The sequence below is a fragment of the Oncorhynchus masou genome, chromosome 15, assembly GCF_036934945.1.
Source record: "Oncorhynchus masou masou isolate Uvic2021 chromosome 15, UVic_Omas_1.1, whole genome shotgun sequence".
NCBI lineage: Eukaryota > Metazoa > Chordata > Actinopteri > Salmoniformes > Salmonidae > Oncorhynchus > Oncorhynchus masou.
The window spans coordinates 48,260,508-48,280,472 of NC_088226.1; the positions used below are offsets into that span (position 1 = coordinate 48,260,508).

At 45.9% G+C, this 19,965-nt stretch overlaps 1 protein-coding gene across 1 annotated transcript in view; it reads right to left on the bottom strand.

Moving 5' to 3' along the window:
- Positions 1-19,965, bottom strand: part of ralgps2 (Ral GEF with PH domain and SH3 binding motif 2) — a 99,315-nt gene that overhangs the window by 10,700 nt on the left and 68,650 nt on the right. The window contains exons 8-15 of the mRNA XM_064989513.1: positions 13,914-14,051; positions 13,744-13,834; positions 13,433-13,636; positions 13,084-13,235; positions 12,937-12,991; positions 12,447-12,524; positions 8,762-8,867; positions 3,310-3,405 (exon numbers count right to left, since the gene is read on the bottom strand). Coding sequence (XP_064845585.1) covers positions 3,310-3,405; positions 8,762-8,867; positions 12,447-12,524; positions 12,937-12,991; positions 13,084-13,235; positions 13,433-13,636; positions 13,744-13,834; positions 13,914-14,051 — 920 coding nt within the window. The remainder of the gene's footprint in view (positions 1-3,309; positions 3,406-8,761; positions 8,868-12,446; positions 12,525-12,936; positions 12,992-13,083; positions 13,236-13,432; positions 13,637-13,743; positions 13,835-13,913; positions 14,052-19,965) is intronic.

Here is a 19,965-nt window from a genome sequence, read left to right on the forward strand (position 1 = left end):
TGATGAGGGAGGGAGGGCGAGCGAGATGATGAGGGAGGGAGGGAGGGCGAGCGAGATGATGAGGAGGGATGGAGGGCGAGCGAAATGATGAGGAAGGGAGGGAGGGAGGGCGGGCGAGATGATGAGGGAGGGAGGGAGGGCGAGATGATGAGGGGGGGAGGGAGGGCGAAATGATGAGAGAGGGAGGGCGAGCGAAATGATGAGGGAGGGAGGGAGGGGCGAAATGATGAGGGAGGGAGGGAGGGCGAAATGATGAGGGAGGGAGGGAGGGCGAGATGATGAGGGAGGGAGGGATGGAGGGCGAGCGAGAGAGGGAGGGAGGAGGGATGGGGAGGGCGGGCGAGAGAGATGATGAGGGATGGAGGGCGAGCGAGATGATGAGGGAGGGAGGGCGAGGGATGGAGGGGGAGCGAGCGAAATGATGGGAGGGATGGAGGGCGAGCGAGATGATGAGGGAGGGATGGAGGGCGAGCGAGATGATGAGGGAGGGAGGGAGGGCGAGCGAGATGATGAGGGAGGGATGGAGGGCGAGATGATGAGGGAGGGAGGGATGGAGGGCGGGAGCGAGCGAGATGATGAGGGAGGGATGGAGGGCGAGCGAGATGATGAGGGGAGGGAGGAGGGCGGCGAGATGATGAGGGGAGGGATGGAGGAGCGGCGAAATGATGAGGGAGGGAGGGAGGGAGGGCGGGGCGAGATGATGAGGGAGGGAGGGAGGGATGGAGGGGGAGGGAGGGCGAAATGATGAGGAGGGAGGGATGAGATGAGGGAGGGCGAGATGATGAGGGAGGGAGGGAGGGCGAGCGATGAGGGAGGGAGGGCGGAGATGGGGGCGGGCGGGCGAGATGATGAGGGAGGGAGGGAGGAGGGCGAGATGATGGAGGGAGGGAAGGCGAGGGATGAGGGGAGGGAGGGAGGGCGAAATGATGAGGGAGGGAGGGAGGAGATGATGGAGGGCGAGCGAGATGATGAGGGAGGGAGGAGGGCGGGGAGGGGGAGGAGGGCGAGCGAAATGATGAGGGAGGGAGGGAGGGCGAGCGAGATGATGAGGGGGAGGGAGGGAGGGCGAGCGAGATGATGAGGGAGGGAGGGAGGGCGAGCGAGATGATGAGGGAGGGAGGGAGCGAGATGATGAGGGAGGGAGGGCGAGCGAAATGATGAGGAAGGGATGGAGGGAGGGCGGGCGAGATGATGAGGGGGGAGGGAGGGCGAAATGATGAGGGAGGGAGGGGCGAGCGAGATGAGGGAGACGAGGGGGAGGAGATGAGGGAGGGCGAGCGAGATGATGAGGGAGGGAGGGAGGGCGAAATGATGAGGGAGGAGGGCGAGCGAGATGAGGAGGGCGAAATGATGAGGGGGGAGGGAGATGAGGAGGGCGAGCGAGATGATGAGGGGGGGGAGGGAGGGCGAAATGATGAGGGAGGGAGGGAGGGAGATGGAGGGCGAAATGATGAGGGGAGGGGAGGGATGAGGGAGGGCGAGCGAGATGATGAGGGAGGGAGGGAGGGCGAGCGATGAGGGAGGGAGGGGCGGCGAGATGAGGGAGGGCGAAATGATGAGGGGGAGGGCGGGAGATGGGAGAGGCGAGATGATGAGGGGGGAGGGAGGGCGAAATGATGAGGGAGGGATGGAGGGCGGCGAGATGAGGGAGGGCGAGGATGAGGGATGGAGGGCGCGAGATGAGGGGGATGGAGCGGCGAGATGAGACGAGGGAGGGCGAGATGAGGGAGGAGGGCGAGATGAGGGAGTGCGAGATGAGGGAGGCGAGATGAGGGAGTGCGAGATGATGAGGGAGGGAGGGAGCGAGATGAGGGAGTGCGAGATGGAGGGAGGGCGCGAGATGATGGAGGGAGTGCGAGATGATGGAGGAGGGCGGGGAGTGGGAGGGATGAGGGCGAGCGAGAGAGAGACGAGGGAGGGATGGAGGGAGTGCGAGAGATGAGAGGGAGGGATGGAGGGATGAGAGAGACGAGGGAGGGATGGAGGGCGAGCGAGAGAGACGAGGGAGGGATGGAGGGCGAGTGCGAGAGATGACGAGGGAGGGATGGAGGGCGAGTGAGAGAGAGACGAGGGAGGGATGGAGGGCGAGCGAGAGAGAGACGAGGGAACTGGAGGGCGGCGAGAGAGAGACGAGGGAGGGATGGACCTAGGGAGAGGAGTACAGGGATGGAGGGCGAGATGAGGGAGGGATGGAGGGCAGAGACTCCGAGGGCGAGCTCAATACAACGAGGACTTGGCAGGGCGTGCGAGACGAGGAGTGCGAGACGAGGGAGTGCGAACAACGAGGGCGTCATTGATCAGGAAGTGCTTAAAAGGGAGTGCGAGAGACTGGAGTCAGACGAGGGAGTCTCAGACGAGGAGTCGAGACTCCAGGAGTGCGAGACGAGGGAGTGAGGATTAGTGCGAGACACCGAGACAAGGTTTCATTGATCATTGAACAACTTAAAAGGATAGTACGAGACTGCGAGGAGTGCGAGACGAGGGAGTGCTCAACGAGGAGGCTACGAGGATGATCGAATGACTATGGAGACGGATGAGGCTCATTAAAAGTTCACGACTGAACTGAAGGAGGAAAATCCAGGGAGTGCGAAACCAGATTTGGATGGAAAGAACGAGGAGTGCTAGATACCTCGAGACGAGGAGTCCTGAGCACAAGAAGAGACAGACCGATGAGGGAGTGACAGACGGGACGAGGAGTCGGGACTGTCAGACCAACTATCCACAGACAGCACAAACTCCGTGCTCCTGCGGGACCCAGGGCGGCGACGATATCTACAACAGGGAGGGCGGGACGACGGGACACGGGACGAAGGGAGTGCGGGACAACGAGGGAGTGCGGGACCAACACGAGGGTTCGGACGAGGAGTGCGGGACGAAGAGGGAGTACCATGGACGACGAGGGAGTGCGGGATGATCCAACAGGAGCTCCATGTCTTCACTTATCAAGCAGTGCCTCTTACATCAGAGGAGTGCGGGACGACGATGGAGTTAACTGGTACCCACCACATTCATTAATGGGACTGACATCAGCTCACCTTGGTGTGCTCGATAAGGGGTTAACACTGGGAGTGCGGGACATTCATTAAAGACTTTGACAGTCGGCTCTCCTCAGTGCTCTCGATAAGGGAGTTAACACTGGGAGTGCGACCCACCAGGGAGTTCATTAAAGTGCGGGACATCAGCTCGGGACCTCAGGGAGTGCGGGATGATAAGGGCGGGATAAGGAATTCGGGAGGGAAAAGGGATGATGATGTGTACAGTGAGAGGAGATGTGTACAGTGAGAATGTTGGATGTGAAGGAGTTAAGACTTTCGTGCTTTCCTCTGTGGCCTTTAGGGACTTGGCATGGTAGTAGTAGAGTTGAGTTCCACACAGAGCCACCCAGAACTTGGTCCAAGACGCCACCTACAAACACCCAGGGGTCAGGGTTTAGAGGTCACACAGTAGTCAATTACTCCAGTCTATTTATTCAATACAACTTTATTAATACACCTTCATTGATGCACCTTGTCCCAACAACTAGTTTCAGGGCAGCATTGAGCGCAAAATACTCGTACACAATCATACGACACATTGGTTATATTCTTCTAACAGTAGGCGATCACTGGAAACAGACATGACTTTAGGCCAACTAGATCTATAAAGTGGTTAAATCTGTGCATTATTTTGGCTGATTTTAAGTCTGTTTGCGCTTGTTTGTTTCAGAGAAACAAGGAAAAATAAATAAATATGGAGAGCAAGACAGACAGAGAGCAGCGACAGACAAACAGACAGAGAGCAAGCGACTTGAGAGCAAGCTTCCGAGAGAGCGATGAGAGCAAGCTACCAGAGCAATCACCGATAGCAAGCGACCGAGAGCAAGCGACCGAGAGCAAGCGACCGAGAGCAAGCGATTAGACCGACCGAGAGCAAGCGACCGAGAGCAAGCGACAGAGAGAAGCGACAGAGAGCATTCGACAGAGAGCAAGCGACAGAGAGCAAGCGACAGAGAGCAAGCGACAGAGAGCAAGCGACAGAGAGCAAGCGACAAACAGTTATGTCACCTACAGTAACCTTATGCTAATGCCACCCTGTTGAAAATTATGTACGTCAGCCCTACTAAAGACTCAGGTATATAACCATGTCCAGATGAGTTTATCCCAGAGAGACAGCAAAGAGAAGCTCATTTGACGGAACTAAGATAGTCAGGATGACAGGCAGACATGAAAGAGAGCAGGGAATGAATGAAGAAAAAGGAGAGCAGGAAGAGAAAATTTGGAGAAAAGCACAGAACAGTAGGTGCCAAATGGTAGTAAAACTATCTAGTAGGTGACTTTAGTGTGTCAAGAACTGCAAAGCTCAACAGTTTCCTGTATAAGAATGGTCCACCACCCAAAGGACATCCAGCTAACGTGACAACTGAGCGAAGCATTGGAGTCAACATGGGCCCAGCATCCCTTGGAACGTTTGACACCCAGTAAAAGGCCCAACAATTTAGGCTGATGAGGGCAAAAAGTTTGCAACTTCAATATTAAGTTCTTAAATGTGTATATTTTTTGTACAGTAACAAGATTGCTAAAGCATGAATCAGTTAGAGGACATTGAACTTGAACCTTATAAGAATCCTTGTCCCTGCCAACAGCTTTTGTATAGAGATCTCAGAAATGCTGTGCAACTACGCAACAATTCGTATCTACTTATGTAACGGCTTGAAAATTGGCACACAACCAAAAATATAATGAGTAAATCTGGTGTGAATGGACTGCACCAGATCTTTCTGTGAGATGTAACTGAAAGAATCACCTTACCTTGATACTTAAAACCCAAATGATACTGTCATTAAATCGTTCTTCAATAACTTTACATGCTACTTTTGGATGTGCATTACATAATTGTTGGATGCGCATTTGATGTTGAGCTGTTTAATTAACCTGCTGACTGTTTGAACAACTTAAAAGGATCATTACTGAGACTGCAACCTCAGTTAAATTCTCAACAAGCTCTACGAGATGATCTTAATGACTATCAAACTGGATGACTCATTAAAAGTTCACGACTGAACTGAAGGAGGAAAATCCACAAGTTAAACCAGATTTGGATGGAAAGAACAGACTAATATACCTCAGGCGAGATCCTGAGCACAAGAAGAAGACGCCGATGACAGACGCCGAGGTCCTCTGTCAGACCAACTATCCACAGACAGCACAAACTCCGTCTCCTCTACCCACAGTGAGCTTTTATATCTACAACAGAGGGCGGGGACACCGTTTCCCTAGGCCAACACCCCCAACACGTAAGAAAGGCATGGGTTAGGCGCATTGTCGGGTGCTAAGAAGAAATCACCCATTTGGCGAAGTACCTATGATTGAACCCAGATAAAGTCCAACAGGCATGTCCAACTTATCAAGCAAGACCTTTACATCAGCTGCACCTCAGTGCTCAAGATAAGATGAACACTGGTACCCACCATTCATTAAAGATTTGACATCAGCTTAACTAGTGCTTATGAGGGGTTTGGTAATAAGATCACATTCATTAAAGACTTTGACATCAGCATCCTCAGTGCTCTCGATGGGGTTAACACTTGTACCCACCACATTCATTAAAGACTTTGACATCAGCTCTCCTCAGTGCTCTCGATAAGGGGTTAACACTGGTACCCACCACATTCATTAAAGCTTTGACATCAGCTCACCTCGGTGCTCTCATAAGGGGTTAACACTGGTACCCACCACATTCATTAAAGACTTTGACATCAGCTCTCCAAAAATGCTGATTACCGATTGTTATGAAAACTTAAATTGGCCCTAATTAATTGGCCATTCCGATGACTGACATCAGCTCTCCTCAGTGCTCTCGATAAGGGGTCACTGAATATCTCAAATTCACCATGCAGACTCCTCAGTGCTCTCGATAAGGGGTTAACATTAACTACCTGGACTTGGATCATCAAAGAGAATAATGCATTACACACAGACTCATACACAATGCCCACAGACTTTCAATACCTTGCTATGTGTGGATAGTATGCATCCTCTTCCCCTCAATAATTGTCTACCATATAGCCAGCTAGGCAGGGTTAAACAAATCTGTGGCCACCAGAAAAATTGACAGCCATGCTAAAAAAATGACAGAAATTCAAAATGCGAAGCTACAAGGACAAACTCCTGATTACTAAAAACTCAACCAAAGAAGAAAAACAACTCAACTGTCTTTTGCACAAAGTACACCAAGGGTTTGGAGAAAATGAAGGCAATCCTGAAAAAGCACTGGCATATTCTGCAATCAGACAATTTTTTAAACAAAATCACACACCTCTTCAAGGAACCACCACTGGTGGTATGTAAGCATGGTCGCAATATCGGATATAGCCTAGATCAAACATGCCCCCTGAGCCCACTCAGACACTCTTGACACCTATTCCAAATGGGATCTACAAATGTGGTTAATGCACACAGTGCAATAGCACTATAAAAACACCCTTCAGACACCCGCACACAAGTCCAAAAATCCCTTTTCGGTGTATCATCTCATGCAAGACCAAGGGAGTAATCTATCTCATCACCTGTTCATGTGGAAAAGTCTACGTAGAACAAATGAAAAGACAATTAAAACATCACAGCTCAATCAGGTGTAAGAACATTGACTATCCAGTAGCAGCTCCCTTTGGTTAAGTTAACCATCCAATCTCCTCATCTAAATACACAGGCATTGAGCATGTTGCTCTACCAAGGAGAGGGGGTAACATTGAGATCCTTCTTCTACAAAAGGAGGCTTATTTGGATATCCTATCTAAAAACATTGACCACTAGAGGTCTGAATATTGACTTTGATCTCAGGCCCTTCTTATGAACAATTCTTTCTTTTATGAACAAGTCTTATATATTCCTTCTACAGTTTATTAGCCTACACTCAATATGTTCCCCCTGTTGATGATGCTTATTATGCATTAAGGTTGAACCAAAAGATGACATGTACAAATATGAAATGAAATCATAAACAATTAAACATGTGGAATTTAATTAAACAATGTATGTGGATGCTAATATTATGTACAATATTCAAGTATGTTGCTATATGATAACAATAGCCTGATATATTTAATATGACAAACTATTGTTTTAACAGTTTCACTAATTAATTCTAATTAACTTAATCATTATGACACACCGCACACTATTGTCATTAGTTGCATTAATTGCACCGTTTGGTCTACATAAGCTGGTTCAAGTATTCATGACATTACTCTGTAGGCGGCACAGTGATGCCGAAACGTTGGTAAATAACCAATAAATGACTAGGAGTTTATACATGGGGTGTGTGACTCTATTTTGATAGTTTATAGTTGATTCACTGTTAGTCAGCACCTCCACAAAAACACATTTTTCTGGGTGTGCGCCAGCTCGTGTTTTCTATTGAGCTGTTTGATTAAGCCTTGATATTTTCACACACAATCATCTGGTTATGTTGCATTAGCACATGCGATGCAGCAGCCCAAGTGCTGGAAAAAAGGTGTTCGCAAGGAATGAATACTTTGGTTAATCAATCGTTACGCCGGTGGATCCACGTTGAATCTAATAAATCCATAGCAAACTGATGTTGATCATCTGATGTCTGCTTGATTTACAGCAGTGTCTCAGATTTAACAGGGAAAGCATCAAGGTACTGAGTTCATGTTTTTGTGCCTCAGAATAAACAGAGTCTACTGTGTGCAATGCTGTAGGATAGACTATTGCGCAACACCCAACACAATTTCTATTCATTATTCTGGATATAATGACAACAAATGACACGGCCTAGTGGGCTTCTTCACAATATGATCTAGTAATGAAATAACATGACAAATACATGTTGGTCTCCATGTTACACCTACACTTTTAAAACAATTCAAGGGGCTTGAAGTAGCTTACTTGAACTTGGCGCCCAGAAATTAAAGTACTGGAATAGGCCTACCTTGAAAATCAAACATTTCCTAAATGTGGTGTTTGAAAAGTCATTGTAATTATTGTAGCCGATATATAAGTTGTCCTGCTCCCTTATAATTATCAGTGATTTAATTCTGATTAGATTTTGAGAGAGATGTGGGTACTTTGGTTTGATTCAATTGATGGGTTGTGTTGCACGACTCTGTTGCGGTAAAACCAGGTGTGGTTATTATGAGAATGACAACATCTAATGTTGGCTTCAACTTGGCTTTCCATACAAATCCTTCCATTAGAAAAACAGCAATGGTGAGATTCAAATGGCGAAGGTGACATTAATGCCACCTCTATTCATGGACATAGGCATTATTATGTGTGCCTGCATTGGCCAGTCTACAGGCAATGTCCACATTATTCTAACATATTTGAAAATGTAATAATTATACTATCAATGCATTGGCAAAGCAAAATGTTTCTTCTCAAAATAGTAATGAGGTGGGATTCTATTTTATGCACTATATGTAGAATTATATACAATTATATAACATTGAGGTCCTTAAATTGTAATTAAGCACTTGAAAAAGTCCCTGAAAGTAATTGAATTTGACTTGTATGTATGAACCCTGCTTAAAGGATGTATAGTCCTAAACCCAATGTGGTTGTATAGGTGGAGTGGAAGTTGAATTATGGGCCAATTTGCATATATTTACTTTTATTTTAAGTTCACAAGTGGAACTGCATAAACAATTTTTATTTAAAACTATTTTGACATGTTTATCCCAATGTCACACATTAGTCCTATTATTTATAGAAAGAACAATGTACAGTATGTTCTTGATGTATGCAGTGTGTGTTCTCACTGTGGGTTTCTTGCCCTCCTTGAAGACCGTTTTGCGTCGTAGGACTCCCTGCACGGTGACGGCTCCAGGGTACAGGTGCACTGCTAACTCCTCAGACTCGGCAGAGCTAGAGCAGAACACAGCAGAATTACAACACACACTTATGGCGAAACACACACACAGGGCTGGGCGATATGGCCAAAATATAATATCACAATATTTCTCACATTTTTTACAGTATGGCGGTATTTGACAGTATGTTTGTTTATGAATAATAAAAAAAGTTTGAAACATATTTTATGAGTAAGAAGGCAACAAATTAATTCTAAGTGATTGTAATGGGATTTCTCCATTCTGATGGTTTTACATTCAACCAAACTAGGACAAAAGTGAGCCTGTTGTTGAACGTTTCATTTAGTTTGGCGAAGTATCAAAATACTGTTTGACGGCATTGTAAAAATCCATACCGGTATGTGGTACCATACCGGTATTCACAATATATCGCCCAGCCCTATGACAGAGAAGCACACACACACACACACAGAGACAAGGACAAAAACAAAGCAACACACAGGCACAAAGGGACACAGAGACAAGGACATAAACACACAGCAAAACACAGAGACAAGGACATAAACACACAGCAAAACACAGGCACAATCACACATGCAGACATTCGTAAAGTATGTTCTTTGACGTAGTGCCAAGTGGAATCTGCAGGGAAGTTTCCTCATTAATCAATATCTGAACTGCACCATCTGCATATTTAATAAATTATGTAGCAGCAGTATTTGGCTTGCTTTGAATCAATTCCACAGATCTATTTTCCTGTCTGGGAGGTTCCAGTGCAGTGTCTTTCTGGCTGTAACAGAGAGTAAGGAGAGGGCAGCCAGTGGGAACTAGAAGGACACCAGTGAGGCATACAGTGCTTTCGGAAAATATTCATACCCCTTGACTTTTTCCAAATTTTGTTACGTTACAGCCTTATTCTAAAATTGATTAAATAAAAAAAAATCCAAATCAACATACAATACCCAATAATGACAAAGTGAAATTAGGGTTTTAATTTTTTTGCAAACGTATAAATATTTTTTTAAATAAAAAAAACATATTTACATAAGTATTCAGAGCCTTTGCTTACGAGACTCAAAATAGAGATCAGGTGCATCCTGTTTTCATTGATTACCCTTGAGATGTTTCTACAACTTATTTGGGGTCCACCTGTGGTAAATGCAATTGAGGATTTGGAAAGGCACACCTGTCTATATAAGGTTTCACAGTTTTTGGTATTTTATTAGGATCTTCATTAGCTAGTTAGTTACAAAAGCAGCAGCTACTCTTCCTGGGGTCAACACAAAACATGACATAATACAGAACATTAATAGACAACAGCTCAAGGACAGACCTACATAAATGTTTTTTTTTTTACTTTTACAAAAAGGCACATGGAGCCTACATATATCAATACATACACACAAGCGATCTAAGTCAAATAGCAGAGGCGCGTTGTGCTTTGAGGTGTTGCTTTATCTGTTCAATTACGCAATATAAGATGGAACGGAGGTTCATGCAATAATGGTTCTCTACAATACTGTACGCTTTCTTGAATTTGTTCTGGATTTGGGGACTGTGAAAAGACCCCTAGTGGCATGTCTGTGGGGTAAGTGTGTGCGTCATAGCTGTGTGTAAGTTGACTATGCAAACAATGAGATTTTCAACACACTGTTTCTTATAAAAAGTAGTGATGCAGTCAGTCTATCATGAACTCTTAACCAAGAGAGACTGACATGCATAGTATTTATACTAGCCCTCCGATTACAATAAAGAGCAAGTCGTGCCACTCTGTTCTGGACCAGCTACAGCTTAACGAGGTATTTCCTTGCAGCACTTGACCACACTACTGGACAATAATCAGGGCAAAACTAGAGACTGCAGAACTTTATTTTTGGAGTGTGGTGTCAAAAAAGCAGACCATCACCTTATTATGGACAGACTTCTCCCCATCTTTACAACCATTGAACCGACATGTTTTACCATGACAGTTTACAATCTAAGTTGACAGTGCATGTCAGATCAAAAACCAAGCGTCGAGGCTGAAGGACTGTCCGTAGAGCTCCGAGAAAGGATTGTGTTGAGGCACAGATCTGGGGAAGGGTACCAAATAATTTCTGCAGCATTGAAGATCCCCAAAAACAGTGACCATCATTCTTAAATGGAAGAAGTTTGGAACCACCAACACTCTTCCTATAGCACTTCGCCTGGCCAAACTGAGCAATCGGGGGAGAAGGGCCTTGGTCAGCGAAGTGACCAAGAACCCGATGGTCACTCTGACAGAGCTCTAGAATTTCTCTGTGGAGATGGGGGAAGCTTCCAGAAGGACAATCATCACTGCAGCACTCCACCAATCAGGTCTTTATAGTAGTGGCCAGACAGAAGCCACTCCTCAGTAAAAGGCACACGACAGCCTGCTTGGAGTTGCTAAAAGATACCTAAAGATTCTCAGACCATGAGCAACAAGATTCTTTGGTCTGATGAAACCAAGATTCAACTCTTTGACCTGAATGTCAAGCGTCACGTCCGGAGGAAACCTGGCAGCATCCCAACAGTGAAGCATGGTGGTGGCAGCATCATGCTGTGGGGGTGTTTTTCATCGGCAGGGACTGGGAGACTAGTCAGGCTCAAGGCAAAGATGAACGGAGCAAAGTACAGAGAGATCCTTGATGAAAATCTGCTCCAGAGCGCTCAGGACCTCAGACTGGGGTGAAGGTTCACCTTCCAACAGGACAAGGACCCTAAGCACACAGCCAAGACAACACAGGAGTGGCGTGGGACAAGTCTCTGAATGTCGTTGAGTGGCCCAGCCAGAGCCCGGACGAGAGACTGGAGAGACCTGCAAATAGCTGTGCAGCAACACTCCCCAACCAACCTGACAGAGCTTGGGAGGATCTGCAGAGAAGAATGGGAGAAATTCCCCAAATACAGGTGTGCCAAGCTTATTGCGTCATACCCAATAAGACTTGAGGCTGTAATTGCTGCCAAAGCTGCTTCAACAAAGTACTGAGTAAAGGATCTGAATACTTATGCAAATGTGATGTTTATTTTTTATAATTTAGCAAAAATGTCAAACCTATTTTTACTTTGTCATTATGTGGTAGTGTGTGTAGATTGATGAGGACATTGTTTTTTAAATACATTTTAGAATAAGGCTGTAACCTAACAAAATGTGGGGAAAATAAAAGGGTCTAAACACTTTCCCGAAAGCACTGTATATATGAAAGAGACAGAGTGAGAGAATCCACCCATCCGAACTGTATGGAGCTAGAATAGAAGTCTGTGGGAGGTCATCCCTGACTGACACAGGGCAGAGCTCCCAGCAGTGTGGTACACTGGAAACTCACTGTCACCTCTTAGAAAACCTGAAGGCTCCATATTGCATATTGGTTCATTGCATGTGTGAGAGATGACATACAGGGAGAATGAGAGTGTTGCTAAGATGGTCTGGTTTAGCAGAGTCACCCACAGAGGCCCACCACCCGTTTATACCACACACACACACTCCCACCACCTTCAACACACACACCAGCACAGTGGCCTCGGGCAGAGATAGAGCGGATTTTGGCGGCAGATGGCAGGGTGGAGAGAGAGTTGAGAAGGGGGCGAGGGTGTTGAGAGGGGTGTAGAAGAGGAGGTGGTAATGTGTGTGTACCTGCTGGGCCTCAGGCCTCCTCTGTAGGGGATTCTGGCCACGCGGGTCACAGGGCCCAGAGAGTGATAGAACCGAGTCCTGTTCGGCAGAGGACAGGGACAGGGTGGGGGCACGGAACAGTAAAGGTTGGGCTCTCTCAGCTCGGCTCATTCTAGCACAACTTTAAGGGTTGGTTTGAGGACGTTTTTTATTCTTCACAGATTCTTTCAGGACTGGTGTTTTTGGTACAAAGCAACAGATGCTCAAACATAAGGGCTTATGTGACCAGTTACTGGGTATGAACCCCGGTCGTCTGCACACCACTCGACTGTGTTCACCCACTGAGCTGAAGCCTAGACATTACCATAGCATCTCGGTCACACTATCATGGAGCAAGAGAGACAGGCTAGTAGAACAGCCGTTCACAAGGAGGTAAGTGCTGCTTGCCTGTGGGCTAAGCTTTGCTCAAAGAACTTCACACATCATGGTGTGTGTGTGCGTTCAGACTTACCTCTCAAAGGCTGGCCAGGACATCTCTTCACTGAGTTCTGAACCCTCACTGCTCCCTGCAGATAAACAAAGACAGACTGTCAAAGTCAAAAGACAGGAATAAAAACACAGTTGTGTGTGTGTGTGTGTGTGAGTGTGTGTTTCTAACCCAGTGAGATGCCACTGGAGAGCGTTGAGCTCTCGGCCTGTCCTCTCGTAGGGGTGTGGCTCTCCATGACGCTGTCGTCCAATAGATGACGAGAACCAGCATTGGGGAACGTAGCGCTCTTAAACTCTACCGTATTCATCTTATGAATAAAACTACAGAGAAACAAAATAACTATTAGAAAACATATGACAACCAATGAACCAATGCAGTAAAATGTGCTAAATCCCTAAAAGAGCACATGGGGATGATTATGGCTTGGAATCCAGAAGATTCTGAAGTTGGAAGCACTGCACTCAGATGTTATGTGGTAATGGATGCTAAAGTTGGCCTGCGGTAGTGGGTGACTCACTTGTAGCCCAGGCTGTGACACTTCCTGTGTCCGTAGGGGAGGAGGTTCCGGGGGGAGGGGGGTGTGGGAGGGACTTTGGTTCCGTCTGCAATGGGGCCCTTACGACCACACAGAGGAGACGCAGACGCATCCGAACCGATAAGGTCCTCTCTAGAGGCAGTGGAGCGGGGGGTGCTGGAGCCTGGCTCGATCTTCAACGACAACCTGAACACAACACCACACATGGGAACCCGCATAACACACACTTGATTATGACTTCCAATAAAGGGTCAAACTAATCAAACTCCATTTACATTAGAGCCACTACTCACTTGTAGTTGTCATCCTCCACAAACTTCTGTAGCTCCTCGATGTACATGACTGAGTTGAGATACTTCTGGACATGAGGCAACACTTGTATATCTGTACAGACGGAGAGCAATGTCTTAAGGTATAGAGCAGGGAGGGGTGTGTGTGTGTGTGTCTGTGTGTGTGTGTGTACCGTAGGTGCAGGAGCGTTGCAGGTCAGATATAATCCTCAGGATGTTGTTCATGAGGTTGGATCTCTGTTCATTCTCCAGGATGCTGCCAGTAGAGGGATACGCTGAGTCTATATACGTCAGGTCAGACAGATACATACCTACACAGAGAGAGGGTAAGAGACAGAGAGAGATGGTGAAGGTCTTGTCATGTGTAAAAACTCAAAACACAAGAGGTGATAGGTTAAGTAGAATCCTAGAACACGGACACATACTAGACTAACAAATTGCCATGGGAACTTCAGCATTATCTTTCTTACAAACAAACGTGAACCCAAACAGAGAACAGAATCTGCTGACTGAGTGAAAAAGATTGCATTAGTTTCCTGCAGACACACCGATCTCACCTCTCTATCTCTCATCCTCATTTAGCGGGAAGAACAGTGAGGGCTAAGGCCCAGCTGTCTGGAGGTGTGACTCAAAACACCAGGGAACAAAGAAAACATTCCAGACCACATACTGTCTGATCCCTATTCCTGAGTCAACAAACACATTCTGATTACACACACATATCGTTTGACAGTAGTCTAAAGACATTATACTGGAGTCGAGACATAACATGGATATGAGTGGAATGTGTACCACATAAACACCACTAATAGAAAACACAATTTTCCATCATCCTGTTAGTCATACATTGATGTCACCTGTTAAATCCACTCCAATCAATGTAGATGAAGGGGAGGAGAAAGTTTTTTTAAAACATTGAGACATGATTGTGTTTGTGTGCCATTCAGAGGGTGAATGGGCAAGACCGAAGACTTAAGTGCCTTTGAAAAGGGTATGGTAGTAAGTGCCAGGTGCACCGGTTTGTGTCAAAAACTGCAACGCCGCTAGTTTTTCCACACGTTCCACCACGCAAAGGACATCCAGCGCACAGCTGTAGGAAGCATTAGAGTCAACATGGGCCAGCATCCCTGTGGAATGCTTGACACCTTATAGAGTCCATGCCCGACGAATTGAGGCAGTTCTGAGGGCAAACCAAGGAAGGTGTTCCTAATGTTTTGTACACTCAGTGTATTCCCTCTCCCTCTCTGATGCCTTTCCCATACCCGCACTGTCCTCTTGGCTCTCCCTCCCCCTCTGTCATTCTCTACTGCTTTCTATCTCCAGCTTTCCCCTTCAACCCCCCCAAACCCAAATCTCTCTCCCTCCCTCACTTTCATGTTCGTAATGAGAGCAGCAGCAGATGCAAGGCAATGTCTCACACCATCATGACAAGAGTTGTGTTCCTTCTGACACACACACACGAAGCCAAGTTGTTGTAAAAAGCAACCGTGCAACTACAAACCACCAGTGTTGACAACACAAGAGCAGCAGACACTAGTCCTGGGCCAGCACCACTTATCATGGAGGCCTCTAATGGCTACATCATACATAGATACCATCACTCTGATTAGAACCAGAGAGAGATATAGGGAAGAAGAAAAGGAGCGACAGAGAACGGGACAGAGAGAAGGAGTACAGACAAATGGTTATGGAGAAACAGCTGGTAATTTCATAGCGTGTCGGACGGATGACGGCAGTTAGTCATGCAAGAGTAAAGCCTGCCCAGTGCCCAGAACACACACACACGCAGGTCAGAAATAGGAGACATGAGCAGGATGTAGTTACTAAGTGTATGTAGTTACTAAGTGTATGCATGCATGCATGCATGCATGCATGCATGTATGTATGTATGTATATACAGTGGGGCAAAAAAGTATTTAGTCAGCCACCAATTGTGCAAGTTCTCCCACTTAAAAAGATGAGGCCTGTAATTTTCATCATAGGTACACTTCAACTATGACAGACAGAATGGAGAAAAAAAATCCAGAAAATCACATTGTAGGGTTTTTTATGCAAATTATGGTGGAAAATAAGTATTTGGTCACCTACAAACAAGTAAGATTTCTGGCTCTCACAGACCTGTAACTTCTTTAAGAGGCTCCTCTGTCCTCCACTCGTTACCTGTATTAATGGCACGTGTTTGAACTTGTTATCAGTATAAAAGACACCTGTCCAAAACCTCAAACAGTCACACTCCAAACTCCACTATGGCCAAGACCAAAGAGCTGTCAAAGGACACCAGAAACAAAGTTGTAGATCTGCACCAGGCTGGGAAGACTGAATCTGCAATAGGTAAGCAGCTTGGTTTGAAGAAATCAACTGTGGGAGCAATTATTAGGAAATGGAAGACATACAAGACCACTGATAATCTCCCTCGATCTGGGGCTCCACGCAAGATCTCACCCCGTGGGGTCAAAATGATCACAAGAACGGTGAGCAAAAATCCCAGAACCACACGGGGGGACCTAGTGAATGACCTGCAGAGAGCTGGGACCAAAGTAATAAAGCCTACCATCAGTAACACACTACGCCACCAGGGACTCAAATCCTGCAGTGCCAGACGTGTCCCCCTGCTTAAGCCAGTACATGTCCAGGCCCATCTGAAGTTTGCTAGAGAGCATTTGGATGATCCAGAAGAAGATTGGGAGAATTTCATATGGTCAGATGAAACCAAAATAGAACTTTTTGGTAAAAACTCAACTCGTCGTGTTTGGAGGACAAAGAATGCTGAGTTGCATCCAAAGAACACCATACCTACTGTGAAGCATGGGGGTGGAAACATCATGCTTTGGGGCTGTTTAACTGAAAAGGGACCAGGACGACTGATCCGTGTAAAGGAAAGAATGAATGGGGCCATGTATCGTGAGATTTTGAGTGAAAACCTTCCATCAGCAAGGGCATTGAAGATGAAACATGGCTGGGTCTTTCAGCATGACAATGATCCCAAACACACCGCCCGGGCAACGAAGGAGTGGCATTTCAAGGTCTGGAGTGGCCTAACCAGTCTCCAGATCTCAACCCCATAGAAAATCTTTGGAGGGAGTTGAAAGTCCATGTTGCCCAGCAACAGCCCCAAAACATCACTGCTCTAGAGGAGCTGCATGGAGGAATGGGCCAAAATACCAGCAACAGTGTGTGAAAACCTTGTGAGACTTACAGAAAACGTTTGACCTCTGTCATTGCCAACAAAGGGTATATAACAAAGTATTGAGATAAACTTTTGTTATTGACCAAATACTTATTTTCCACCATAATTTGCAAATAAATTCATTAAAATCCTACAATGCGATTTTCTGGATTTTTTTCTCTCATTTTGTCTGTCATAGCTGAAGCGAACCTATGATGAAAATTACAGGCCTCATCTTTTTAAGTGGGAGAACTCGCACAATTGGTGGCTGACTAAATACTTTTTTGCCCCACTGTATGTGTGTATGTATGCATGTATGTATACACATATACTTGAAGCCAGAAGTTCACATACACCTTAGCCAAGTACATTTAAACCCATTTTTTTCACATATCCTAACATTTAATCCTAGTAAAAATTCCCTGTTTTAGGTCAGTTAGGATCACCACTTTAGTTTAAGAATGTGAAATGTCAGAATAATAGTAGAGAGTGATTTATTTCAGCTTTTATTTCTTTCATCACATTCCCAATGGGTCAGAAGTTTACATACACTTAATTAGTATTTGGTAGTATTGACTAAAATTGTTTAACTTGGGTCAAACGTTTTGGGTTGCCTTCCACAAGCTTCCCACAATAAATTGGTTGAATTTTGGTCCATTCCTCCTGACAGAGCTGGTGTAACTGAGTCAGGTTTGTAGGCCTCCTTGCTCGCACACACTTTCAGTTCTGCCCACAAATTGTCTATAGGATCCAATTTGTAAGTCGCTCTGGATAAGAGCGTCTGCTAAATGACTTAAATGTAAATGTTGAGGTCAGGGCTTTGTGATGGCCACTCCAATACCTTGACTTTCTTGTCCTTAAGCCATTTTGCCACAACTTTGGAAGTATGCTTGGGGTCATTGTCCATTTGGAAGACCCATTTGCGACCAAGCTTTAACTTCCTGACTGATGTCTTGAGATGTGGATATATTGAAGCAACATCATTTTCTTTCCTCATGTTGCCATCTATTTTGTGAAGTGCACCAGTCCCTCCTGCAGCAAAGCACCCCCACAACATGATGCTGCCAACCCCGTGCTTCAAAGTTGGGATGTGTTCTTCGGCTTGCAAGCATCCCCCTTTCTCCTCCAAACATAACGATGGTCACTATGGCCAAACAGTTCTATTTTTGTTTCATCAGACCAGAGCACATTTCTCTAAAAAAGTACAATATTTGTCCCCATCTGCAGTTGCAAACTGTTGTCTGGCTTTTTAATGGTGGGTTTGGAGCAGTGGCTTTTTCCTTGCTGAGCAGCCGTCAAGTTATGTCGATATAGGACTCATTTTACTGTGGATTTAGATACTTTTGTACCCGTTTCCTCCAGCATCTTCACAAGGTCCTTTGATGTTGTTCTGGGATTGATTTGCACTTTTCGCACCAAAGTACGTTCATCTGTAGGAGACAGAACATGTCTCCTTCATGAGCGGTATGACGGCTACGTGGGTCCATGGCGTTTATACCAGCATACTATTGTTTGTACAGATGAACGTGGTACCTTCAGGCGTTTGGAAATTGCTCCCAAGGATGAACCAGACTTGTGGAGGTCTTGGCTGATTTCTTTTGATTTTCCAAATTCTGTCAGGCAAAGAGGCACTGAGTTTGAAGGTAGGCCTTGAAATACATCCACAGGTACCTCCAATTGACTCAAATTATGTCAATTAGCCTATCAGAAGCTTTTAAAGTCATAACATTATTTTCTGGAATTTTCCAAGCTGTTTAAAGGCACAGTCAACTTAGTGCATGTAAACTTCTGACCCACTGGAATTGTGATACAGTGAATTCTAAGTGAAATAATCTGTCTGTAAACAATTGTTGGAAGAATTACGTGTCATGCACAAAGTAGATGTCCTAACCGACTTGTCAAAACTATAATTTGTTAACAAGAAATTCGTGGAGTGGTTGAAAAATGAGTTTTAATGACTCCAACTTAAGTGTGTGTGTGTGCGCGCGCGAGTGATATATAAATAGAGATACCTCCTCCTTTCCTCTCCCTTGATCCCCCTCTTCTCATTCCAGTGTTCTATCTGGAAGTGTGCCTGACATGAAGAGAACTCCCCATCTGGTGGGATATTATCAACCAGTCTGGCAACCAGAAAAATCCCTTTCTCCAAAACATGCAAATCATCTGCTCTCTCTCTCTCGGACATCTCACATGGTTGGGGAGAGGGAGAGGAGGGTGTGGAAAGGTGAGAGAGGGAGGGAGAGGGGAGAAGAGCTGGCCTCTCCTTCCCATCTCTCTACAAATCAGTGTGATCCACACACACACACACACACACACAGCTGTGTATATTACAATGTGTCTAAAGGCCTGCACAGACGGTACGATTTTATTTGGCTGTCTTGCCACAATTTTGCCGTCGCAGACCAAATTTCCATGTTGTAGGCAAATTCTTAGGTTGCAAACGATTGCCAGACATCTTGGCTTGTTCAGTGTGACAGGGTCTCGTTTTGACGATGAAGTACCACTACGTGCGGTCGTAGGCTCCGACAAAGTTCTGGCAAAATGTTTTGGAAGACTGGCCACCCCACATAGCCTGGTTCCTCTCTAGGTTTCTTCCTAGGTTTTGGCCTTTCTAGGGAGTTTTTCCTAGCCACCGTGCTTCTACACCTGCATTGCTTGCTGTTTGGGGTTTTAGGCTGGGTTTCTGTACAGCACTTTGAGATATCAGCTGATGTACAAAGTCCTATATTAATAAATTTGATTTGGCCTTCGCATTCTTCATTGCTGCGACTTGCTTGCTAGTTGAGATTTCTGTTCTTCACTCAGTTTGGTTGTTTGTTTCACGTGAATCTGATGCACACGTGAATTGGCCTTAAAGGCTGATGCAGTAAACCGTACACCACACCGGTATAACTGTGGCACAGCATGAACATGTCTGGGAAGAGAAGAGAGAGGAATGGAGGGAGTCTTATGGACTTGTACACAGAAGGGGTCTAAGCACAGAGGAGTTAGCCAGAGAGAAGCTGCTGTCTGGTAATTGTGGGGTACTAATGGGATGGGGGTTACAGGGGCAGACGTGG